This window comes from Peromyscus eremicus, chromosome 4 (genome assembly GCF_949786415.1).
Source record: "Peromyscus eremicus chromosome 4, PerEre_H2_v1, whole genome shotgun sequence".
NCBI lineage: Eukaryota > Metazoa > Chordata > Mammalia > Rodentia > Cricetidae > Peromyscus > Peromyscus eremicus.
In genome coordinates, this window is record NC_081419.1 from 96,536,973 (window position 1) to 96,558,973 (window position 22,001).

The 22,001-nt window shown below is 41.9% G+C and overlaps 1 protein-coding gene and 1 long non-coding RNA gene across 2 annotated transcripts; one reads left to right on the top strand and one right to left on the bottom strand.

The window, feature by feature from the left end:
- On the bottom strand, positions 1-14,570 carry LOC131909577 (uncharacterized). The gene is made up of 3 exons (XR_009378879.1): positions 14,313-14,570; positions 12,099-12,263; positions 1-1,229 (listed from the first exon to the last, which is right to left on the bottom strand). It is a non-coding gene; the product is annotated as an uncharacterized LOC131909577 (long non-coding RNA).
- A 168-nt stretch (positions 14,571-14,738) lies between these two features.
- Bloc1s6 (biogenesis of lysosomal organelles complex 1 subunit 6) lies at positions 14,739-22,001 on the top strand. Its single transcript, XM_059261285.1, is given in 7 exon segments — positions 14,739-14,886; positions 14,889-14,926; positions 16,950-17,025; positions 17,028-17,094; positions 18,521-18,608; positions 20,927-21,013; positions 21,574-22,001. Coding segments are annotated over 7 exon segments (525 nt in total). The 5' UTR covers positions 14,739-14,837; the 3' UTR covers positions 21,694-22,001.

The window sequence follows — 22,001 nt, forward strand, 5'->3', positions numbered from 1 at the left end:
TAGATTGCATAATGCTTTATTAATCTTGAATTTTTCCAATGCTGGTGAGAAAGGGACAACAGACTCAGAGAGACACTGGACAACAGAAAAAACTTCTGAGCTAAACCAGCCAGTTTACTTCAAAGATGTGTTGACCTCAGAATGGAAACCAGGATACGTCTTACTTTGGGGAAGGGGTTTTGCTTTTGTTTCTGCAGGAGAAGAAATGCTATGAATACCAACAAAATTAATAAGAATTTGCTGCAGACAGGAGAAACTCCTTGATGAGGAGAAGTAATAGCTCATCCACCAATGTGACAACTCTACAAGTTGTAAGAAAAACTCAACAAACAAGGGTCAGGCAGGGTTCTGTTTTTTGTCTTTACAGGATAATAGAAATATCCATCTTTAAGAAATCATAAGGCCTTGGTCATCTAGACGTCTACTGCATAAAGGAAGGACATATTGGTACCAATATACTTTACAGGATAATATCTCACTACCTAACATCAATATCTCTTTAACTCTAGAATAGTTGTGGTCCTGATTCAATTATAAATCAAGCTGTCTTTGGAGTTGGAATGTGTCTCTCTCCTTCTCTAAACCCAAGCATATTGCTGAAAGAAAAATTAAGAGATTCTGTCTCATGTTCAAAGAGCTGACTGGTTTGAGACAGAACAAAACCAATAATCTAGGGACCATTGTTGTCAAGATTCTATTTCTTTCCATGCTTATCCTTGATTTCTGGAAATACTTCCTCAAATCACCCCAAATCCAAACTTTCCATTTTGATATTAATAATGTTCAATTTTTCCACAGTGAAAAATAAGTCTTTCCAATAGTTTATATATTTCCTTGAATACTTGAGGCAGGACCAAGACCCTCTCCCCTGTGTCAAGTCTGAGCAAGATATCCCACCCTAGGGAATATGTTCCAAAAAGCCATTTTATGCACCTGGGATAAGTCCTTGTCCCACTGCCAGGGCCTCCCCAAACAGATGTAGCTACATAGCTGTCACCCATATTCAGAGGGTCTTGTTCAGTCCCATGCAAGTTCCCCAGCTGACAGGCTGGAGTCCATGAGCTCCCACCAGCTTGGGTCAGCTGTCTCTGTGGTTTTCTCCATCATGATCTTGACCTCACTTGCTCTAGTGATCTCTCCTCCCTTTCTTCAACTGAAGTCTAGGAGTTCAGCCAAGTGCTTGGTTGTGGATCACTGCATCTGCTTTCATCACTTACTGGATGTAGGTTCTATGACGACAATTAAGGTAATTACTAATCTGATTTTAGGGGAAGGTAAGTTCAGGCACCCTATCCATTATTGCTAGGAGTATTCCTGGAGATTTCCCTAGTACCAGGTTTCCCTAGCACCATGGTTCCCTCTACCAAGATAACTATTTCATTGCTTTCCCTCTCTGTTCCTCCCTCCACTCAACAATCTCAGCACCGCCCCCCCCCCCCGCTCCCATCCTCCATCCCTTCCCTTCTACCTGCCCTCTGTCTTTCTGATTTTTTTTTTTTTTTGGTTTTTCAAGACAGGGTTTCTCTGTGTAGCTTTGCGCCTTTTCCTGGAATTCACTTGGTAGCCCAGGCTGGCCTCAAACTCACAGAGATCTGCCTGGCTCTGCCTCCCAAGTGCTGGGATTAAAGGCGTGTGCCACCACCGCCCGGCTGTCTTTCTGATTTTAATTCTGTCATGGATTGTTTTTATTTTGGTGGTAGATGACTGCATAAAATACATACAATGCTGAAAATGTAAAATTCAGTTTTTATAAGTTTGGTTAAGAAGTATCAGTATCCAAAAGATTTTAACTATTTTCTCTTCCTGGGGCCCTCCATGTGTGTCCCTCTTAGGGTCCCCCTTTTTACCTAGCTTCTCTGGGGTTGTGGACTGTAGCCTGGTTATCCTTTGCTTTGTGTCTAGTATCCATTTAAGAGTGAGTACATACCATGTTTGTCTTTCTGGGTCTGGGTTACCTCACTCAGGATGGTTCTTTCTAGTTCCATTCATTTGCCTAAAAATTTCATGATGTTATTGTTTTTTTTTACCACTGAGTAATACTCCATTGTGTAAAGAAACATACCACATTTTTCTTATCCATTCTTCTGTTGAGGGGCAGCTAGGTTGTTTCCAGGTTCTAGCTATTATGAATAATACTGCTATGAACATGGTTGAGCAAGTGACCTTTTGGTATAATTAAGCATCTTTTGGGCATATGTCCAGTAGTGGTATTGCTGGGTCTTGAGGTAGGTTTATTCCCAATTTTCTGATAAACCACCATGCTGATTTCCAAAGTTTGTACTCCCACCAGCAGTGGAGGAGTTTTCCCCTTACTCCACATCCTCTTCAACATAAGCTGTCATCAGCGTTTTTGATCTTAGTCATTCTGACAGGTATAAGATGGTATCTCAGAGTTATTTTGATTTGCATTTTCCTGATGGCTAAGGATGTTGAACAATTCCTTAAATGTCTTTTGGTTATTTGAGATTCTTCTGTTTATCTCTGTACCCCATTTTTAATTGGATTATTTGAGTTTCTTGACTTCTTTATATATTTTGGAGATCAGCCCTCTGTCAGATGTGGGGTTGGTGAAGATCTTTTCTCATTCTGTAGGCTGCTGTTTTGTCTTATTTACGGTGTCCTTTGCCTTACAGAAGCTTCTCAGTTTCAGGAGGTTCCACTTATTAATTGTTGCTCTCAGTGTCTGTGCTACTGGTATTATATTTAGGAAGTGGTCTCCTGTGCCAATGCGTTCAAGGCTACTTCCCATTTTCTCTTCTATCAGGTTCAGTGTATCTGGTTTTATGTTGCAGTCTTTGATCCATTTGGACTTGAGTTTTGTGCAGGGTGATAGATAAGAATCTATTTGAAATCTTCTACATGTCGATATCCAGTTATACAAGCACCATTTGTTGAAGATGCTTTCTCTTTTCCATTGTATAACTTTAGTTTCTTTGTCAAAAATCAGTTGACCATAGGTGTTTGGATTAATGTCAGGGACTTCAATTCAATTCCATTGATCTATGTGTACGTTTTTATGCCAGTACCAAGCTGTTTTCTTTACTATAGCTCTATAGTAGAGCTTGAGGTCAGGGATGGTGATGCCTCTGGAAATTACTTTATTGTACAGGATTGTTTTAGCTACCCTGGATTTTTTGTTTTTCCATATGAAGTTGAATATTATTCTTTCCAGGTCTCTGAAGAATGGTGTTGGGATTTTGATGGGAATTACATTGAATCTGTAGATTGCTTTTTGTAAGATTGCCATTTTTACTATGTTGCTCCTACCTATCCCAGAGCATGGGAATCTTTCCATTTTCTGATATCTTCTTTAATTTCTTTCTGTAAAGACTTAAAGTTCTTGTCATGCAGGTCTTTCTCTGGTTTGGTTAGAGTTATCCCAAGACATTTTATGTTGTTTGTGGCTATTGTAAAGGGTGGTGTTCCTCTGATTTCCTTCTCAGCCTATTTATCACTTGTATATAGGAGGGCTACTGATAGTTTTGAGATAATCTTGTGTCTTGCCATATTACTGAAGGTGTTTGTCAGCTGTAGGAATTCCCTGGTAGAATTTTTTGGGGTCACTTATGTATACCATCATCTGCAAATAGTTAAAGTTTGACTTCTTCCTTTCCAGTTTGTATCCCCTTGATCTCCTTTTGTTGTCTTATTGCTCTAGCTAGAACTTTAAGTACTATATTGAATAGATATGGAGAGAGTGGGCAGCCTTGTCTTGTTTCTGATTTTAGTGGAATTGCTTTGTTTCTCTCCATTTAATTTGATGTTGGCTGTAGGCTTGCTGAATATTGCCTTTATTATGTTTAGATATGTTCCTTGTATCCCTGATCACTTCAAGACTTTTTATCATGAAGGGGTATTAGATTTTTGTAAAGGCTTTTTCAGCATCTAATGAGATAATCATATGGTTTTTTTCTTTCAATTTGTTTATATGGTGGATTACATTGACATATTTTCATATGTTGAACCATCCCTACAACTCTGGGATAAAGACCCCTTGATCATGGTGGATGGTCTTTATGATGTGTTCTTGGATATGGTTTTAAAATATTTTATGGAGTATTTTTGCATCAATGCTCATGAGGGAAATTGGTCTGTAGTTCTCTTTGTTGAATCTTTGTGTGCTTTGGGTACCAGGGTAACTGTGGCCTCATAAAATGAATTTGTCAATGTTCCACCCTGTTTCTATTTTGTGGAATAATTTGAGGAGTATTGGTAATAGCTCTTCTTTGAAGGTATAATAGAATTCTATGCTAAAACTATCTGACCCTGGGCTTTTTTTTGTTGGAAAACTTTTAATGACTGCTTCTATTTCTTTAGGGACTATAGGTCTATTTAAGTTGTTTATCTGATCCTGTTTTAACTTTGATAAGTGGTATCTATCAAGAAAATTGTTCATTTCTTTTAGGTTTTCCAATTTTGTGGAGTGCAGGCTTTTGAAGTATGACCTAATGATTCTTTAGATTGCCTCAGTGTTTCTTGGTATATCCCCTTTTTGTTTCTGATTTTGCTAATTTGGATATTCTCCCTCTGCCTTTTAGTTAATTTGGATAGAGGTTTGTCTATCTTGTTGATTTTCTCAAAGAACTAACTATGTTTCATTGATTCTTTGTATTGTTCTCTGTATCTATTTTATTGATTTCAGCCCTCAGTTTGATTATTTTCTGCCTTCTACTCCTCTTGGGTATGTTTGCTTCTTTTTGTTCTAGGGCTTTCAGGTATGCTGTTAAGTTGCTAGTATGAGATCTCTCTAATTTCTTTACAAAGGCACCTAGTGCTATGAACTTTCCTCTTAGCATCACTTTCACTGTGCCCCATAAGTTTAGATTTGCTGTGCATTCATTTTCATTGAATCCCAGGAAGTCTTTAATTTCTTTATTTCTTCTTTGACCCAGCGGCAATTCGGTAGAGAGTTGTTCAAATTTCATTAATTTGTAGGCTTTCTGTTGTTTCCATTGTTGAAGTCCAGCTTTAATCCATGATGGTCTGATAAGGTACAGGGGCTTATTTCAGTTTTCTTGTATCTATTGAGACTTGCTTTGTGACTGAGTATATGGTCAGTTTTGGAGGATGTTCTGTGAGGTACTGAGAACAAGGTATATTCTTTTGTGTTTGGGTGAAATGTTCTGTAGATAACTGTTAGGTTCATTTGAGTCATACTCTCTGTTAGCTCCATTATTTCTATGTTTAATTTTTATCTGGAGGACTGTCCATTGGTGAGAGTAGGGTATTGAAATCTTCCACAACTAATGTGTGAAGTTTGATGTATGATTTAAATTTTAGTAAGGTTTCTTTTACAAATGTATGTCCCCTTGCATTTGGGGCATAGATGTTAAGAATTTCAATGTCCTCTTGGTGGATTTTTCCTTTGATGAGTATGAAATTTCCTTCTCCATCTTTTTTGATTAATCTTGTTTGGATGTCTGTTTTGTTTGATACCAGAATAGCTACACCAGCTTGTTTCTTAGGTCCATTTGCTTGGATAATCTTTTTCCAACCTTTTACTCTGAGGTAATGTCTATCATGGCATTGAGGTGTATTTCCTGTATGCAGCAGAAGGATGGATCCTGTTTTCATATCCATTTTTTTTTAGCCTGTGTCTTTTTATTGGGGAATTGAGTCTATTGATATTGAGAGATATTAATAACTGATGGCTGTTAATTCCTGTTATTTTGTTGTTGTTGTGTGAAATGTTTGGTTCTGGGGGAGCATTTTGGGGTCAGATAGAAACCTGGTGCAAGGGAAATGTGCAGAAATCTACAAGAATGACCCCAGCTAAGACTCCTAGCAACAGTGGATACATAGCCTGAACTGGCCATGTACTGTGACCATGCAAGACTTCTAATGTAGGGGTTGGGACCCCAACTAGTCACATGACCTTTGACCTACAGCCTGTCCTGTCTATGGGAAGTGCTGGGGTAAGGGTAGCACAGAGATTGTGGGAGTGGCCAACCAATGACTGGTCCAGCCTGAGACCCATGCCAAGAGAGTGAGCCCACTCCTGACACTGGAGTGCTAGGACCAAGAGGCTGCATGGCCCAGAGACCTAGGATACTCCCATTATTCTTAGGTTTGTTCTTTTCATAGTGTTCCCGATTTCCTGGATGTTTTGTGTTAGGAATGTTTTAGATTTAACATTTTCTTTGACCAATGAATCGATTTCTTCTGTTGTATCTTCAATGCCTAAGATTCTCTCTTCCATCTTTTGTATTCTGTTGATGATGCTTACATCTGTAATTCCTGTTTTCTTACCCAGATTTTTCACCTCCAGAATTCCCTCCATTTGTGTTTTCTTTGTTGCTTTTCCATTTTCCAGGCTTGAATAGTTTCCTTCACTTGTTTTTTTCTTGGATTTCTTGGCTCTCTTTAAGTATTTATTTATTTCCTCTAATATTTTGTTTGTCTTTCCCTCGATTTCTTTAAGGGATTTTTCATTGCCTTTTTAAGAACCTTTATCATCTTCACAAAGTTGGTTTTAAGGTTGTTTTCTTGTGCTTCAGCTGCATTGGAATATTCAGATCTTGCTGTCATAGGATAGCTGGGCTCTAGTGGTGCCATATTGCCCTGTCTATTATTGATTGTGTTCTTACATCAAGGTTTAGGCATCTGAATTTGGGATGATTGTAGGTCTAGGTGTTGATTCCTGTGTTTATCTTTGTTATGTGGGTGTTTCGTTCCTTAGTTTCCGTTTCCTCTCTGGTCTTCTGGCCTAAGTGGCCAAGGGTTCTGGTGACTATTGAGTCTTCAGGTCCTGTGAGATGTTTCTACTGGAATTTTTGTGCCCTGCAAGACCTCTGGAGTTTTGGATGCCAACTTTGTCTCTGCAGTTCCAAGTACCTGTATGGCCTCTGGGGTTCTGAGTACCTGCTTTATCGCTAGGATTTCTAGAATGGGGTGGCTTCCAGTAAAGCAGAAGTTTTCTGCTATAGTTGTGGGCTGGGATATGGGGCTCGGGATAGAATGCAGTTGGGGGCTGTTGGGCCAGCTTTAGTGAGTGTTAGCTGGGCATGTCCATAGGACCAGCCTGACCTCTGGTAAAGCAGCCAGAGTTTTGGGCCAGAATATGGAGCCCAGGGGAGGGGGTTATTTACTGATTTTTAAAATGGCTCTGGAGCTTGGAGATTTTAAATTTGGCCCTGTGTTTAAGAGTGCTTCTTTCTAGAGGATTTGATTTCAGTTCCCAGCATTCACATCCAGGCTCACAACTGCCTAGAACTCCAGCTCCAGGGGAGTGTAACACCTTGGCCTCCTGGGTGCCAGTACTCATGTACACATGCTCCCTCATAATTAAACATTAAATAAACTCTTTAAAAATGGGGGAGGAGCTCATAGAGAATAAGTGACCTGATTAAGATCTCACAACTGATAAAATGGAAACCTATTGTTTTGTTTAAAGCAATTCTTCCCTTTTGATATTAGGACTCTGACATTCCTTTAAGGAACAAATAACAATGACTCCCCTCCACAGTGCAACTTCTTTCATAAACTCCTGGGAGAAATGTCAATGAAAGATTTCAACCTTCCCCTGTTATATGGTTCCACATTGGCCTGTTAGGGTCTTGTATATATATTCTCCTTGTTGGTATAGAGATAAGCATCAGATTGGTATAGGGGTAAGTATTGGATCCAATTTGAGTAATATTTTAAAATGTAGTTGACCATTAAGAATGAGTTGGTTTTTCTTGGAAGCTGCAAGGACATGAAAATGTGGGAAAATTTCCTGCTTTACTGTGAGAGCTGCTTCAGTGAAGCCCACAGAATGGAGGGCAGACTAGAGACTGCAAAGACAGATGGGAAGGGATTCCAGATTTTATGCGAGAGAATGCTTAGACTCGAATCCTTGAAGCCACATCAAGTACAGCGGATCAACAAATTCCTAGTTTTGTGCAGGTGAGTTTGGACTGCTCTATTTTCAACCCCTGCTACAATTTCGATATAACCAAGATTATTTAAACCAGGCTTGAAGTAGGTCTTTGACATTAAGTCCCTTGTTGTTTCCACTGCTGCATACTTCAAAATGTTTCCCCTAAATATGATGCCCAAACTTTTGTGGCAGATTTGAGAATCTTCCCTGTTTTCACGAAGGTACAATCATAGGATCCCTTTAAACTTTCCCTTAAAAGTTACATAAATGGGATGGGAAAGGGAATTAGTGAAAAGTATTTGAAGACACATTGTAGACAAAGGACTATTGTGAAAAATATAGAAAACACTTTAAAAAACCATCAAAACAAGAATACAACCTGGACAGACAGTGGTGGAGCATGCCTTTAATCCCAGTACTCAGAAGGCAGACACAGGTGGATCTCTAAGTTTGAGGCCAGCATGGTTTACAGAATGATTCCTAGGACAGGCTACACAGAGAACCCCTTCTCAACAAACAAACAAACAAACAAATTACACACAACAACAACAACAACAACATCAAAGGACACAACCTGATTAAAAATGAGAAAAAGTTCTAAACGGACAGATTGATGGTAAATGACGCCCATGTAGATGTTCTGATTGGAGAGCTACAAATTAAAACAATGCACCTACTTGCACATCCATTGCAATGGACACAGTTCAGGGATCTTGGGGCTGGAGAGATATCTGAGTGGTTACCAGCACTGGCTGCTCTTCCAGAGGACCCAGGTTTGATTGTCAGTACCTATGTGGCAGCTCACAACTGTCTGTAACTCCAGTTCTAGGGGATCTGATGCCCTCTTCTTGCCTCTGTGGCCACTGCATGCACATGGTGCTCAGGCACAAATGCAAGCAGAACACCCATATACATACAAAGAAATCTTAAAAAACAACAATGGGGGCTGGAGAGATGGCTCAGCCGTTAAAGGCTAGGCTCACAACCAAAAAACAACAATGGGTTCCAGGAAAGGCACAAAGCTACACAGAGAAACCCTGTCTCGAAAAACAAAAACAAAACAAAAACCAAAAAACCAAAAAAACGAAAACAAAAAAAAAACAAAAAAAAAAAAAACAAAAAAACAATGGGATCCTGATTCACTGCTGCTTTGGATGCAAAATGCAGCATCATTTTAGAAGAGAGTTTGTCATTTTTTATAAAATTGTACATATCATTCTAAGATCCAGAAATCCCACTCCTTTGTATTTATGCACTGGATCTGAAAATATGTCCACACAAAAACCTGCACATGGGCATTAATAGCATATTTTTTTTTATCATTGCAGAACTTGAAAGCAACAAGATCTTTGCTCTTCAGTGGACAAATATATACACACATATATATTTATATATGCACATTCATTAGTTAAATTATTATTAATTAAATCAGCACTAAAATATGAGTTACCAAGTTGTAAAAAAACTTGATGGAAACTTAAATACATATGCTATGTGGAACCAGACTAATGAGTCTGAAAAGACTATGTACTATATCATTCCAACTATATGGCATTCTGAAAAGGCAAGACTATGGAGACTAAATAAAGAGACCAGTGGTTGCCAGATGTGTTCATTAGCTCTTCATTGCTGTGGCAAAATAACTGAGAAAAGTCAATGTAAAGTAGGAAGGGTTTATTTTGGCTCACATTTTCAGAGGCTTTGGTCTACCATGGTCAATCATGGGTTCAGGAGTTTCAGTCTATCACAGCAGGGAGTGTGTGGTGAGCAGAGCAACTCACAATGAGAGGGCCAGGCAAATATCATGACAGTCTGCCCTAATAACTCAGTTAAGAACTAGACCTTGGTCCCTGCTTTTTGGAACTGAGCAAGCAGTTTCTGAGGAAGAGCCATGAACAAAGGACAAGCAATCTCCAACACCCTATAACAGCAAGGACAAGGAGGCCTGTTGACCTGCTGTATGATGTTTTGTTTGTGTTCTGGCAAAGGAAGCTTGCCTGGAGATCAGAGGGCAGAGCTAGCTACTAGTTAACCATAGAGGCTAGGCAGTGGTGTCACACACCTTTAATCCCAGCACTTGGGAGGACCAAGCCTTTGATCCCAGCACATAGGAGGCTCATGACTTTAATCCCAGCACTAGGGAGGTGGAGATAGGAATGTAAGGCAAGTGGAGACAGGATCTTGGCCCTTCATTCAGTCAGAGGATTCGTAGAGGAAAGAAGTCTTTCTAGTGGCTGCTGCTCTGCTTCTATGATCTTTCAGCTTTCATCCTCAATATCTGACTCTTGTTTTTTATTGTTAAGACTAATTAGGTTCGAGCTTCATTGGCATAAGCCATAAAGAGCTCAGGATGATAACTAAATAGGAACAAAACCTGGGATTTGTCTAGGCCTGCCCCCAAATGGAAAACTGTAGCCCTGACCAGCCCCTGACTAGCCCTGGCCAATTAGAACACACTAGTATGATTGACACTTGCTTGAGCCAATCATATCTAAAGTGACCTAACTGTTTTAGTACCTCCCCTTGGTTGTGCTCACAATTTTCTTGGGGTCTTCACCATCTTGCCTTTATGTGGGATGGCAGGCCCCAGCATGCTAGAATAAAACGCTCTTGCTGATCACATACATGGATGATGGTCTTTTGTGGGACCTTTCCAGGACCCTAACAACATCTTGCAGTGATAGCCAGAAAACAGACACAGAATACCTTGCTGCCAGGCCTTTTCCTGTGCTCCTAGTAGTCCATCTTGGCTCCTGGCTGTAGCTGGAAGTTTTCCTGTGTCCTATCCAGTCTGCAGCCACTCAGACCCAAGTAAACACACACAGGCTTATATTAATTATATAACTAATTACTAACTAGCTCTTACACTTAAACTCCGCCCATTTCTGTTAATTTATATGTTGCCATGTGTTCCGTGGCTTTACCTGTGTGCCATTACATGTTGCTCCCTGGACAGCGGGTTGGCATCTCCTGACTCAGCCTTCCTCTTCCCAGAATTCTCCTTGTCTGCTTATCCTGCCTATAATTCCTGCCTGGCTACTGGCCAATCAGTGTTTTATTAAACCAGTGTACAAAAGCATTCTCCCAAAGCACCTGGCCCATGTGGGGATACTGCCTGCATTGAGAGGTCTACTCTCATTCTTTTAGTGAAGATGGTCTGGAAACATTCTCAAAGGCACACCCAGAGGTGCATTTGAGTAACCTAGGTGCTTCTGAATCTAACCAGATTGACATCTCAAATTCATTCTTGATGAACATCGGGGTGCACAGGGCAGGGGTCTGTGTGTGTGTGTGTGTGTGTGTGTGTGTGTGTGTGTATGAAAAGAGTCCTGAGAATATTCAAGGCAGGGGAATTATTATGATAATATGATGGTGTCATGTGCATTGTATTGATAAACTTCCATGTGCTCACTGAGAAACTGTCTCTAGAAGTGAAGATTATGTTTGTATGGACCTTCCCCTCATTTCAGAACCAAGCACATATTTTCCAAGGCCCCTTGTCTGGATTTAGGCTGGCCTGCACAAGGATGTCAACACAAAGTAAAAAATGTCATTTCCTTGAGAACAGTGAGAAGGTAAGCCATTTCCAATAGAGGTCACCATGGTATGAAAGTGCCTGCAGTTGGAAAGAGAAGCCAGAAACTCAGCCATGGGAAGCTCATCAGTAGAGAGAAAGTGCATCAGGAACCTCAGCTGACTGCCTCAACTTCTCCAGCTGGTTTCTGGTGGTTGTTGTGAGCTCCCAATTTGATGATGTTACTCCTATCTGTGGCTCTTTATTCCTTCACTTGGAGGTTTTACACTCTGCCATGCCTGAGACTCTCACTGGGGAACTTTAGCTGGCTGTCATAATGGGGCTTCCACAGTGAATTTCTGCTGGATATTTTGAGCTACTGATTTGATTGTGTTTTGCTATTTATCCATCCATCATTCCATCTGTCCACCCATCCACTTGCTATTTATTCTTTTACTTTGGCTTCATATATAATTAATAAACATTCTCTCAAAACCCAAAGTTTGGTTATTGTAGATCATTGTCTGAACAATACAGAACACTGTTACACATTTTCAAAACACAGAATATGTAACATCAAGACAAACTCTAATGTAACCTATGGAATATGGTACATAACAATGTTTCTAGTGGACAGGAACCAGAGTTCTATTTTTAGTATACCCTCTAACGCACCTAGTTTAATTCTAAGAAATATTACATTAAGGTATTTGGAGTGTATACCTTTGGTCTGTAAAAGGAGATGGGAAAACTAAAGGCACTTCAAAAGACATAATGCAACTCAACAAACTGTTGTGTTCTTTGCAATCGAATTCCAGCATTTTGCTTTTGAGCTCTGTGTCATATGCAGAGGGTCCTTAAGAAAGAAGTGGCACATTGAACTGCCATCTGTAAGGAAAAAAGAAGGAAAAGTTTAGCATAAAAGCAAGATGAATCAGTACAAACTCCTTGTTTATTTAGTTGATTTTTGTTACAATGTTAAAATGTTGAAAAATACTATTAAATTTTTTAACAAGAATTCTCCTTAGAGCAAAACAAATCATAAAGACAGGCAGGATATAGCGGTTTATTTCACCCATTAAATTTAAATCACCAATATTTAAAAATTCATGAAATATACCTAATACTACGCCAAGAGATGAAGCAGCTAATGACAACTCACAGGATATGGCTCCATCCTAAGGGCCCCACCACACTGTTGGTACATAAAACTCACAACCAAGGATGCCAGGTGTTCTATCAGGGGCAATGCCACATGATTCAGATTTTAGAATTAGGGGCTAGGGCATCAGTAGTTCACTAATTAGCCCATTTACTTAGGGTTATTTTGGTTCTCTGTGAATAAGGGCTTTAATTTGGCATTCATGAAATGGCTAATGCAAGGAGGAGCCAAGTGCTATATAGCAGGAGGATGCCTGTAGTTGTGAAATGTTATTACTGTAACTTCTGAATGAAAGGGGGAAGTGAGATCATGAATAGCTTCCAAAGTAAAAGCATGCCTGAGTGTGGGGGCTCAAGTCAGTAATCAGAACATTTTCCTGGCAGTTTAGGGCCAGCTTTAATTACATAGTGAGTCTAAGGCCAGCCCAGGCTGCATGACACATTACCTCACAAAACAAAACAATAAAAAAAAGCTATTATTCCAGAGCACCTTGAAAGATGAATAGGCTTTTGAAAACAATATTCTAGTTCGGAGCAGGAGCAAGCACACTGCACAGATGAAGGACTGTTTTAGAATACCCAGAGTGCATAAGATGTTTGAAGGGTGGCACATTGCTTTCTTATTGGTATAACAACACTAACCATTACTGTGTTACAGCTCTGAGGGGAAATGTTTCCCCAATGGGAATGTTATAGCTCTAAGAGGAAACACATCCTGGCAGCTGGGAGCCTGGGAATACCACAAAGTCACACTGTACAACAAACCCCACACAGAGATTTATTGAGACACAGAGGGTAGCTGCCTTTGCTCAAGTGAGAAGCAGCAAAAACAGGAGGCAAGATTCTTGTAGGATTTATTGGGGCTTGTGGTGGAAGCTTCCAGGAACTGGCTTAGGAATGGAGGAATTTTGTGGCCTGATCTTGGGGACTTTTTTTTTTTTCCCAAAGGGTAGGCCTTGAAAGGGCTAGAGACAGACAAGTCTTGGGGGCTTACAATTACAACCTCACGGGGAATAAAAATCCAGGTAACTCACAGGGCTGAGTTTCATTGCTTTAGGGAGGAATCGATTTACCTCTTTCAAGAGGTCACCCACCATTCAGATTGAAGACTCCCTTCCTCTGTCTTCGAACTCACCAGTGTTACATCTGTTTAACCATCCTTTATAGTCAAATCCCTTTTTTGATGCCCTCCCTTTCAGTTTTAAAGACTGTTACCTTGGGCTCATGGAGTAACCTTCCTATTTTTTAAAAAAAATTATTTATTTTTACGTGCATAAGTGTTTTGCCTGCATGTGTATCTGAGTGACGGTGTCAGAACTCTGGAGCTTGAGTTACAAACAATTCTGAGCGGCCATGTAGGTGCTAGAAACTGAACCCAGGTCCTCTAGGACGTGCAGCCAGTGCACTTAACCGCGGAGCCCTCTTTCTAGCCCTGTAGCCTTCCTATTTTACGGTAGAGTTAACTAGTAATCTTTATTCGTTGCCATGCACCCCAATGTATTTAGAGGTCTGTGGAATTAGGCTGTGGACGTCCTACCTTAGAGAGTAAAGAGGTGCTACTCTTGAATTGAAAAGTGGCTAAAAAGAAACAGTGTGAACATACCGATGAGGGCAATCGGGAGCCAGTGCATTCCCGAGGCGTGCCATAATTATTATTATTATTGTTGTTTTTAAAGATGGCTTTGGTTACAGCATGGAAAATTGAGCAGGTAATTTAAGGAGCAACATTAGAGGCTACTAGAGGTGAGAGTCTACAGAACGGTAGAGGATCGTTACATTTGCTGTGGAGCTGAGTCAGCCGGCATCTAAGTGCGTTCCGTCAGAACTCATGATGTCATCCCACAGGATCTCAGCAGGTGCTTTTGGTAATTTGGCTTAATTTGTTCAAACGCCGCTCCAACAAAGACAACGTCATCTGCGAGCAACTGGAAGAGATTCTACGCAACGCTCGAGCTCACAGGACTGAATAATTCTGTGGTTCACGTTCTTCAGGCTTTTGCGTAAACCGAACGCAACACTGAAAAGGCTCACCGGGTTAGGCTACGTCTGGCCCTGGGACCGTTCTTCCGGTTCCCACCACCCACCCTCCGCGAATCTGAACCCGCACGCGCAGGTCCGTGTCCGTGGCGCTGACGCGAGGGCGGGCTTTTCTGACTGTCTGGGTAACGAGCGACGCCTTCCGCTTTCGTCACTTCCGTGTGCATCCGCAGCTTTCGGCCGGCTGGGCGCTCGAAGCGGTTAGGTTCCTACCTCCGGCACCTGACTTCTTAGCTACACTCAACTCGCGCTCAGAGCAGGGACATGAGTGTACCTGTGCCACCGCCCCCGGACGGGGTCCTGACCGGGACCTCCGCAGCATGGAGGCCGGCGAGCCCACGCTGGGTACGGCTGTTTGGGGGGCGACTGCCCACCTGGGCCGGGACCGAGTGGGTGGGAGTCCAGCGCAGGCTGCCCTCTTGCTTTGGGCACCCACGCGCGGCTACCTTGGTCGCGCGGGGAAACGCACGGTTGGGTGCGGTCGGTATTGAGAATGTGAGTTTGTGTTGTATTTTGACTGTTCGTCATAGGGTCAGTGGTTGGGGATGAGTTTGTCAGAAGACGGTCGATTTTCAGAGACTGTCCAATCCTAGCTGCTCATGAAATAGTCTGACTTACTCGGTGGCATTACTTCACCAGTTCTCTGTCTCCATAGTTCCAGGAGAGATTTAAGCATTAGTGCTCGAAGACATTCACTGAACGAAAGGGTTGATTTGCTATACAGCCGGATGGACACTGTTCATGTACACCATCGTCTTTGTGAGATTGAGAACATCACCACTCAGCATTTTCTGTTCCAGAAATAGGAAACTACAAATCACCCTCAGCATTTCCTGGCCATGCTTTTCTTTAATGACGTGCCCTCTTCATGGCTTGTTCCGTTGTGTCTGTAAATATCCTGTAGTACCTACTTGCATATGAATAAAAGCAGATGTCAGAGAGCAGGTGAGAGATGGAGATAGGTGCTGCAGATTGATCTCGGGGCTTCGTGCTAAGCAAGTGCTCTGCGGCAGAGCTAGATTCCCTAGCCTCAGATGTCTGATCTTCTGTTAGTGGTGTGAGGTTACTCTCCCCATGAAAACTTTGAAATTGTGTTCGATTCTTCTATTGACTTTCCTGTTGTTTACTGCAGCGGATTTCTACAGTACTACTCTCTGTCTCTCTCCTCTCCTCCTCTTCTCTCCTCCTCTCCTCTCCTCTCCCTCCTCTCCTCCTCTCCTCTCCTCTCCTCCTCTCCTCTCCTCTCCTCTCCTCTCCTCCTCTCCTCTCCTCCTCTCCTCTCCTCTCCTCTCCCTCTCCTCCCCTCCCCTCCCCTCCCCTCCCCTCCCCTCCCCTCCCCCTCCCCTCCCCTCCCCTCCTCCCTCCCCTCCCCTCCCCTCCCCTCCCCCACTCCCCTCCCCTTCCCTCCCCTCCCCTCCTCCTCTCTCCTCTCCCTCTCCTCTCCCTCTCCCCTCCCCTCCCCTCCTCCTCTCTCCTCTCCCTCTCCCTCTCCCACTCCCCCTCCCCTCCCCTCCCCTCCCCTCCCCTCCCCTCTCCCCTTCCCCCTCTCCCTCTCCCCCTCTCCCTCCCCCTCCCCTCTTCTTCTTCTTCTTCTTCTTCTTCTTCTTCTTCTTCTTCTTCCTCTCTCTCTCTCTCTCTCTCTCTCTCTCTCTCTCTCTCTCTCTGTGTGTGTGTGAGAGAGAGAAGAGAGAGAGAGAGAGAGAGAGAGAGAGAGAGTCCATTGTGTCCCTGTGAAAGTCAGAGAACGTTGTCAGGAGGCTTCTCTCCTGCTGTGGATTCAGGGATAGATGTCAGGTGGTTGGACTTGCGTAGCACGCACTTTAACCCACTGAGCCGCCTCGCCAGCATCTGTTTAGTTAATTTCTGTGTGCTTTTCAAAGCATTGATGTATTCAAGAATTCATTAATTCAGTAATTGTTAACTCATCCTTCAGTCTGAATCCTTGGGAAACATAACATAAATTTTACATAATCCTGTAAAATTTGAAATTTAAATATGATACTGTCCTTTGACTCTAGACTTTCTTCTATACGGCATCTTAAAATTACTTTTTTTTCCAGTTTTGGTGATACACAGCTTAGGAAGCTGAGGCAGAGGGATTGAGAGTTCTAGGCCAGCATGGACTACACAGGGAAATCTTGTTTCAAAATAAGAAAAACTCAAAACAACACAAAAACATTTTTGCCATGATTTAGTGAAAGCTCAGAAGGTACACATTTAGAAGAAACGACTGCTGTAGTTAGGAGAGGGTGTGCTAAGAGTGCAAACCCTCTCTGTTCCTTGTGGGTTCCTTGTGGGCTTTTCCCCTCCTCCCTGGCTGAGCTCCCCCAGCCTCCTTACAGCATTCGAGCTTCCTAAATTTGGTTTTCTCTTGAGCACAGGTTTAGTGACGCTTCGCCAGATGAAGGACTGATAGAGGACTTCGCTGTAGAGGACAAAGCTGTGGAGCAACTGGTGGAGGCCTGCTGTCCCACTACTTACCAGATCTGCAGAGGTCGAAGCAAGCCCTCCAGGAACTCACGTAAGCCAATAGGAAGCCAGCTGTGCATGGGTTCCCTCTGTGTAGTCAGAGGTCACTTGGTAGTAGCATATAGTATGACAGTGTTGTCTTTTAACATTGAATCGTTGAGCATTTCTGTGTTTTGTAAATGAGATTCATGGAGTAACTCATAATCTAAATGTCAAAAGTGAAATGAGTACTCCTAGAGAGTCTAGTTTCTTTATAGGAAAATTTGAGAATGAGTGGTCCTTGTGTGAGTTTGAATAATTTGTGTCTTTGAATGAATTGATCTGCTCCATCTAAAGTGATCTAATGTGTGTTCACACTTGTTGGAGTTTATTATCCTTTAAATGCCATAACAGCAGCGATGATCATCTCTGTCATGAATGATATTTGTATTTGCGTCCTTTTTGTCTTTGTTTGATCTGGCCAATGGCTTTTATTGATGCTGAGGCTTTGGTTTTCATTGCTTATTCCGCCCCACCCAATGGTTTTCCAGGGGTGACCTCCTGCCTTGTGCTGTCCTGTATTTGGCAAGTTGCTGGGTATTTTGTTCTTCACTCTGTATTTCCTCTTCTGTGATCCCTAGTCTGACATGAAGGGACAGATTAGTGACCTATTGGTGCCCAGACCCAGGCCTGATGGTGAACACATGATTGCCCTTCAGTCTCATCGCTGATTCACCTTCACTGCTCTTTATTTTGCAACGGATCACATTATATTTTCGTTTAAAATGTTCATTTAGGTGACCCTTCTCTGGCACTTAACCCTGTGATCATATTTGGTCAGGTGAGGAGTAGGAAGGAAGTTAGCTTCCTCCCTCATAGGATTGGAATCCAAATGTTAACAAACCCTTAAAGTTGTCTGGTCTGACCTTCTCCTTGTGTAGTGAGACTTAGGGCAAGAGCAGTAACAGGACCTTCCAAGGCCACACAGCTGTGAGGGGAAGGCCACAGATGCTTCTAGTCCTGTGCTGACTCCAAGGAGCTGCTCATTTACCCCTGAGGAAGTTCTATCTTCAACCCTGCATCTTTCCCAGTGCCAAATCAAGAAACTCTTTGTTTCTAATTTACTTTTTGAGAATGCTCCAATTTTTAGGATGCAGACAGAATTGAGTTTCATGAGTAAAATGCCTATAAAAGAGACCTTTTGTGGGGAGACTGCAGAATGTTGTTAAAACAGTAAAATACTTTTCAATTAATCTGGTTATTTTTGTTATTAAAGTCTGAAATTGTGACAAAAGTAAAGCATACACTTAGTTGTCAGAATGTGTCTTTGCAATATGATATTGGGAAAGACTATTCTAAGGCAAGAATGTCTTAGAGAGGCACTGTATTGCCAGCTGGGTTTCCAGCTTTGCTTATTAGCTGGAATGAATGTGATTGCTTGTAATGAACCAATACTTAGAAAATGTAAAGTTTGCTTTGGCTGTGTGCTTTTGTTTCAGACAGAACCAAGTTGTGTTACTAGATACACTGGAACAAGAGATTTCAAAATTTAAAGAATGCCACTCCATGTTGGACATCAATGCTTTGGTAAGTACGATCTTGCTTATGCATCTTAACAAGATCTTATTTTAGAAAAGCTTTGTACCTCTGCATTTTGACGATCTTATCCTCTAACTTTTATGTGTAGAATTTGTCATTTTTCACAGAGACTCTTGGTTGCTTTATTAGAATTCTCATGGTTGCTGTCTTTCACATGCTGAAGATGTATTAGGAAATTCAACTTATTTGTATTGTGGATCTCATGAAATGATGACATAAAAAGAAAACAGAAAGTAAGGGACATTTGAGGCACTGTGTTTACCATTAAGGAAAGGGTAGTCCCTTTTGAAGGGTCAGTTATGTGGTTTCTTTTTTTTTTTTTTTTTTTTTTTTGGTTTTTCGAGACAGGGTTTCTCTGTGTAGCTTTGCGCCTTTCCTGGAACTCACTTGGTAGCCCAGGCTGGCCTCGAACTCACAGAGATCCGCCTGGCTCTGCCTCCCGAGTGCTGGGATTAAAGGCGTGCGCCACCACCGCCCAGCTTGGTTTCTTAATTAATATTTAATTATTTGTATTTCTAATGCCATGGCAAGATGGACACATTGAAGATGAGTAGTTGGATAGTTGAATTTCACAAGAAGCTCTTAGGGGAACATATCCTTGTTAAGAAAAGAGATTTAGCATAGGCAAGGTCCTGTTGCTTAGCATAGGTAAGGTCCTGTTGCTTAGCATAGGTAAGGTTGTATTGCTTTGCATAGGCAAGGTCCTGTTGCTTAGCATAGGTAAGGTCCTGTTGCTTAGCATAGGCAAGGTCCTGTTGCTTAGCATAGGCAAAGTCCTGTTGCTTAGCATAGGCAAGGTCCTGTTGCTTAGCATAGGCAAGGTCCTGTTGCTTAGCATAGGTAAGGTTGTGTTGCTCCTTTTCCTTCCTGGACATTAGGAACCGCTTGCCGGCATGACTTTGCAAGGGATCCTACACACTCAGAAGTGGATTTTGTATGACAAATGTGGGTCAGACTATTTCCCGTACATAGCAACCAGTGTTCTCCAGCATTGATTGACAGGCTTGGTGCAGAGAGTGCAGTCTTCTCAGCAGCTGACTGACTGCTGTGGAGGAAGTGAGCATGGCCACACTCACTCACTTGTTTTTTCCTAGGCATTGATGTTTCGATTGGATGGGTATTTTTTGAATGAGTGAAAGTTGAATAAATGAACAAAATTCTGTTGCATCAACCTATCAACCTGGAAGGACAGAACTGAGTTTTTTTTTTTTTTTTTACTTATTTCTTCCCTTTGCCCAAGAGTGGTTTTAATTCTCACGTAGGAATTGGAAACAGGAATGCCTTAAAAGCTCACAGACATAAATGGTCTCTGAGCTGACTTACTAGCAGCTATGTGAGAGGTAGCTCCTCCTTCTCTACAGGCCCGTTTCTCATTCTTTCTCTCTCTGTTTCTGAGAATAAGGTTCCCTTTCCATTCTTTCCCACCTGTCTGTCTGGGCCTCCATCACCTTCAGCTCCTCCCAATAGGACCGTTTTGACTGCAGGCTGTGATGCAGAGTCTGCACTTTAACGCTGGGAGAGCAATGGTGTCCGTTAGTGGCTGTGTGGTCATTCTGACTTCAAAAACCCAAGAAACATGACTGTGTTTGTTGGCCATGTTTTTAGAATCTGTGCCCTGGCTGACATTTTTCTGACAGGAAGACACATCACTAACTGCCTGTGTGCTGGCTTGTGGCATTTTCCTGACAGGAAGACAAATCACTAACTGCCTGTGTGCTGGCTTGTGGCATTTTCCTGACAGGAAGACACATCACTAACTGTCTTGTGTGCTGTCTTGTTCTCTCAAAAAGGCAGTAGTGACTATCTTAATTTTTGGGTTATGTGGGTTGTTTTTGAAGGAAAATGTTTATACTCTATTTAATATTAGTGTCTGTTTATGTTTAATAACCTTTTTGAGAGAGAGAGAGAGAGAGAGAGAGAGAGAGAGAGAGAGAGAGAGAGAGAGAAAGAGAGAGAGAGAGAGAGAGAGAGAGAGAGAGAGAGAGAGAATGTGTGCATGTGTGTGGCACCCTGGCTGGCCTGAAACTTACTATACAGACCAATCTGGCTTCAGATTCACACAGATCTAACGGTCTCTGCCTCCTGAGTGCCAGGATCAAGGAGTGCACTGTTATACCCATCTTTAATAGGTATTTTTTTGTCAGCTGAATTGAATAAAATGTTTTCAAAATCCTGCTAATGGTCAAATGAAATCTGCATCATAGAACTTAAAACATGGACAAAATTGAGGTTCTAAAATTGACTAGTTCAGGAAGGATGAAGTCTAGTTTAGGTGTTGACATTCTATTTTGTCTGACTCTGTTGAGTTCACGGAAGCGAAGCACTATCACGCCAAGCTGGTGAACATAAGGAAGGAGATGCTGATGCTCCATGAGAAGACATCGAAGTTAAAAGTGAGTGGAAACCCCGAGTGCTCTTTGAAAGTGGAGTTCTGTTTTCTTCAGTATTCATCTTGTGACTTTATACTTCGTTCACAGTGAGGTACTAACTCATGCTGCATTGTTTCCCTTTAAAAATGAAATCTCTTAGCCGGGCGGTGGTGGCGCACGCCTTTAATCCCAGCACTCGGGAGGCAGAGCCAGGCGGATCTCTGTGAGTTCGAGGCCAGCCTGGTCTACCAAGTGAGTTCCAGGAGAGGCACAAAGCTACACAGAGAAACCCTGTCTCGAAAAACCAAAAAAAAAAAAAAAAAAAAAAAAAAAAAAAATGAAATCTCTTGACTCCTTCACCAGTATATGAAGTTGCAGTTCACATTTAATGTGAGCTTGGAGTCAAGTTTTTGTTGTTGTTGTTTTAGATTAAGAGGACCTTAAATTACTCCAGATAAATTTAAAAGTTAAGCATGGAATTTACTAATGTGTGTTGATTAACTCGAGTCAAACAAACATTGTTATTTTTAAGTTCTGCCATGACTAACCTTGATCCCCCCCCCTTCCCCCCCATCTCTCTACAGAAGAGAGCACTTAAGCTGCAGCAGAAGAGGCAGAAAGAAGAGCTGGAAAGGGAACAGCAGAGGGAAAAGGAATTTGAAAGAGAAAAGCAGCTGACGGCCAAGCCAGCCAAGAGGACATGAGAAGCCGAGCTGCAGGTGTCTGCTGCCTGTCATCCCCCTGGCTCTCCAGTGCTGTGCACAGAGAGGACGCGGGTGGTACCTTCTGCCGTGGCATGTTTGAAATCCTTGCCAGGGTTGCTGTGTCTCTGTGACTTCACTTCACTTCACTCAAGAAGCCTTGTTTTTGATATTTATGTTTTCAACTTTTGCTTAATTTTAACATTATTTTGATCTTAAATCATTTGTAAACTGAAAAACACTTTGGTTATTACAAGAGTCTGGATACTAGTTCAAAATGAGTATAAGTGTTTGAGCTTCTTGAGAATCGA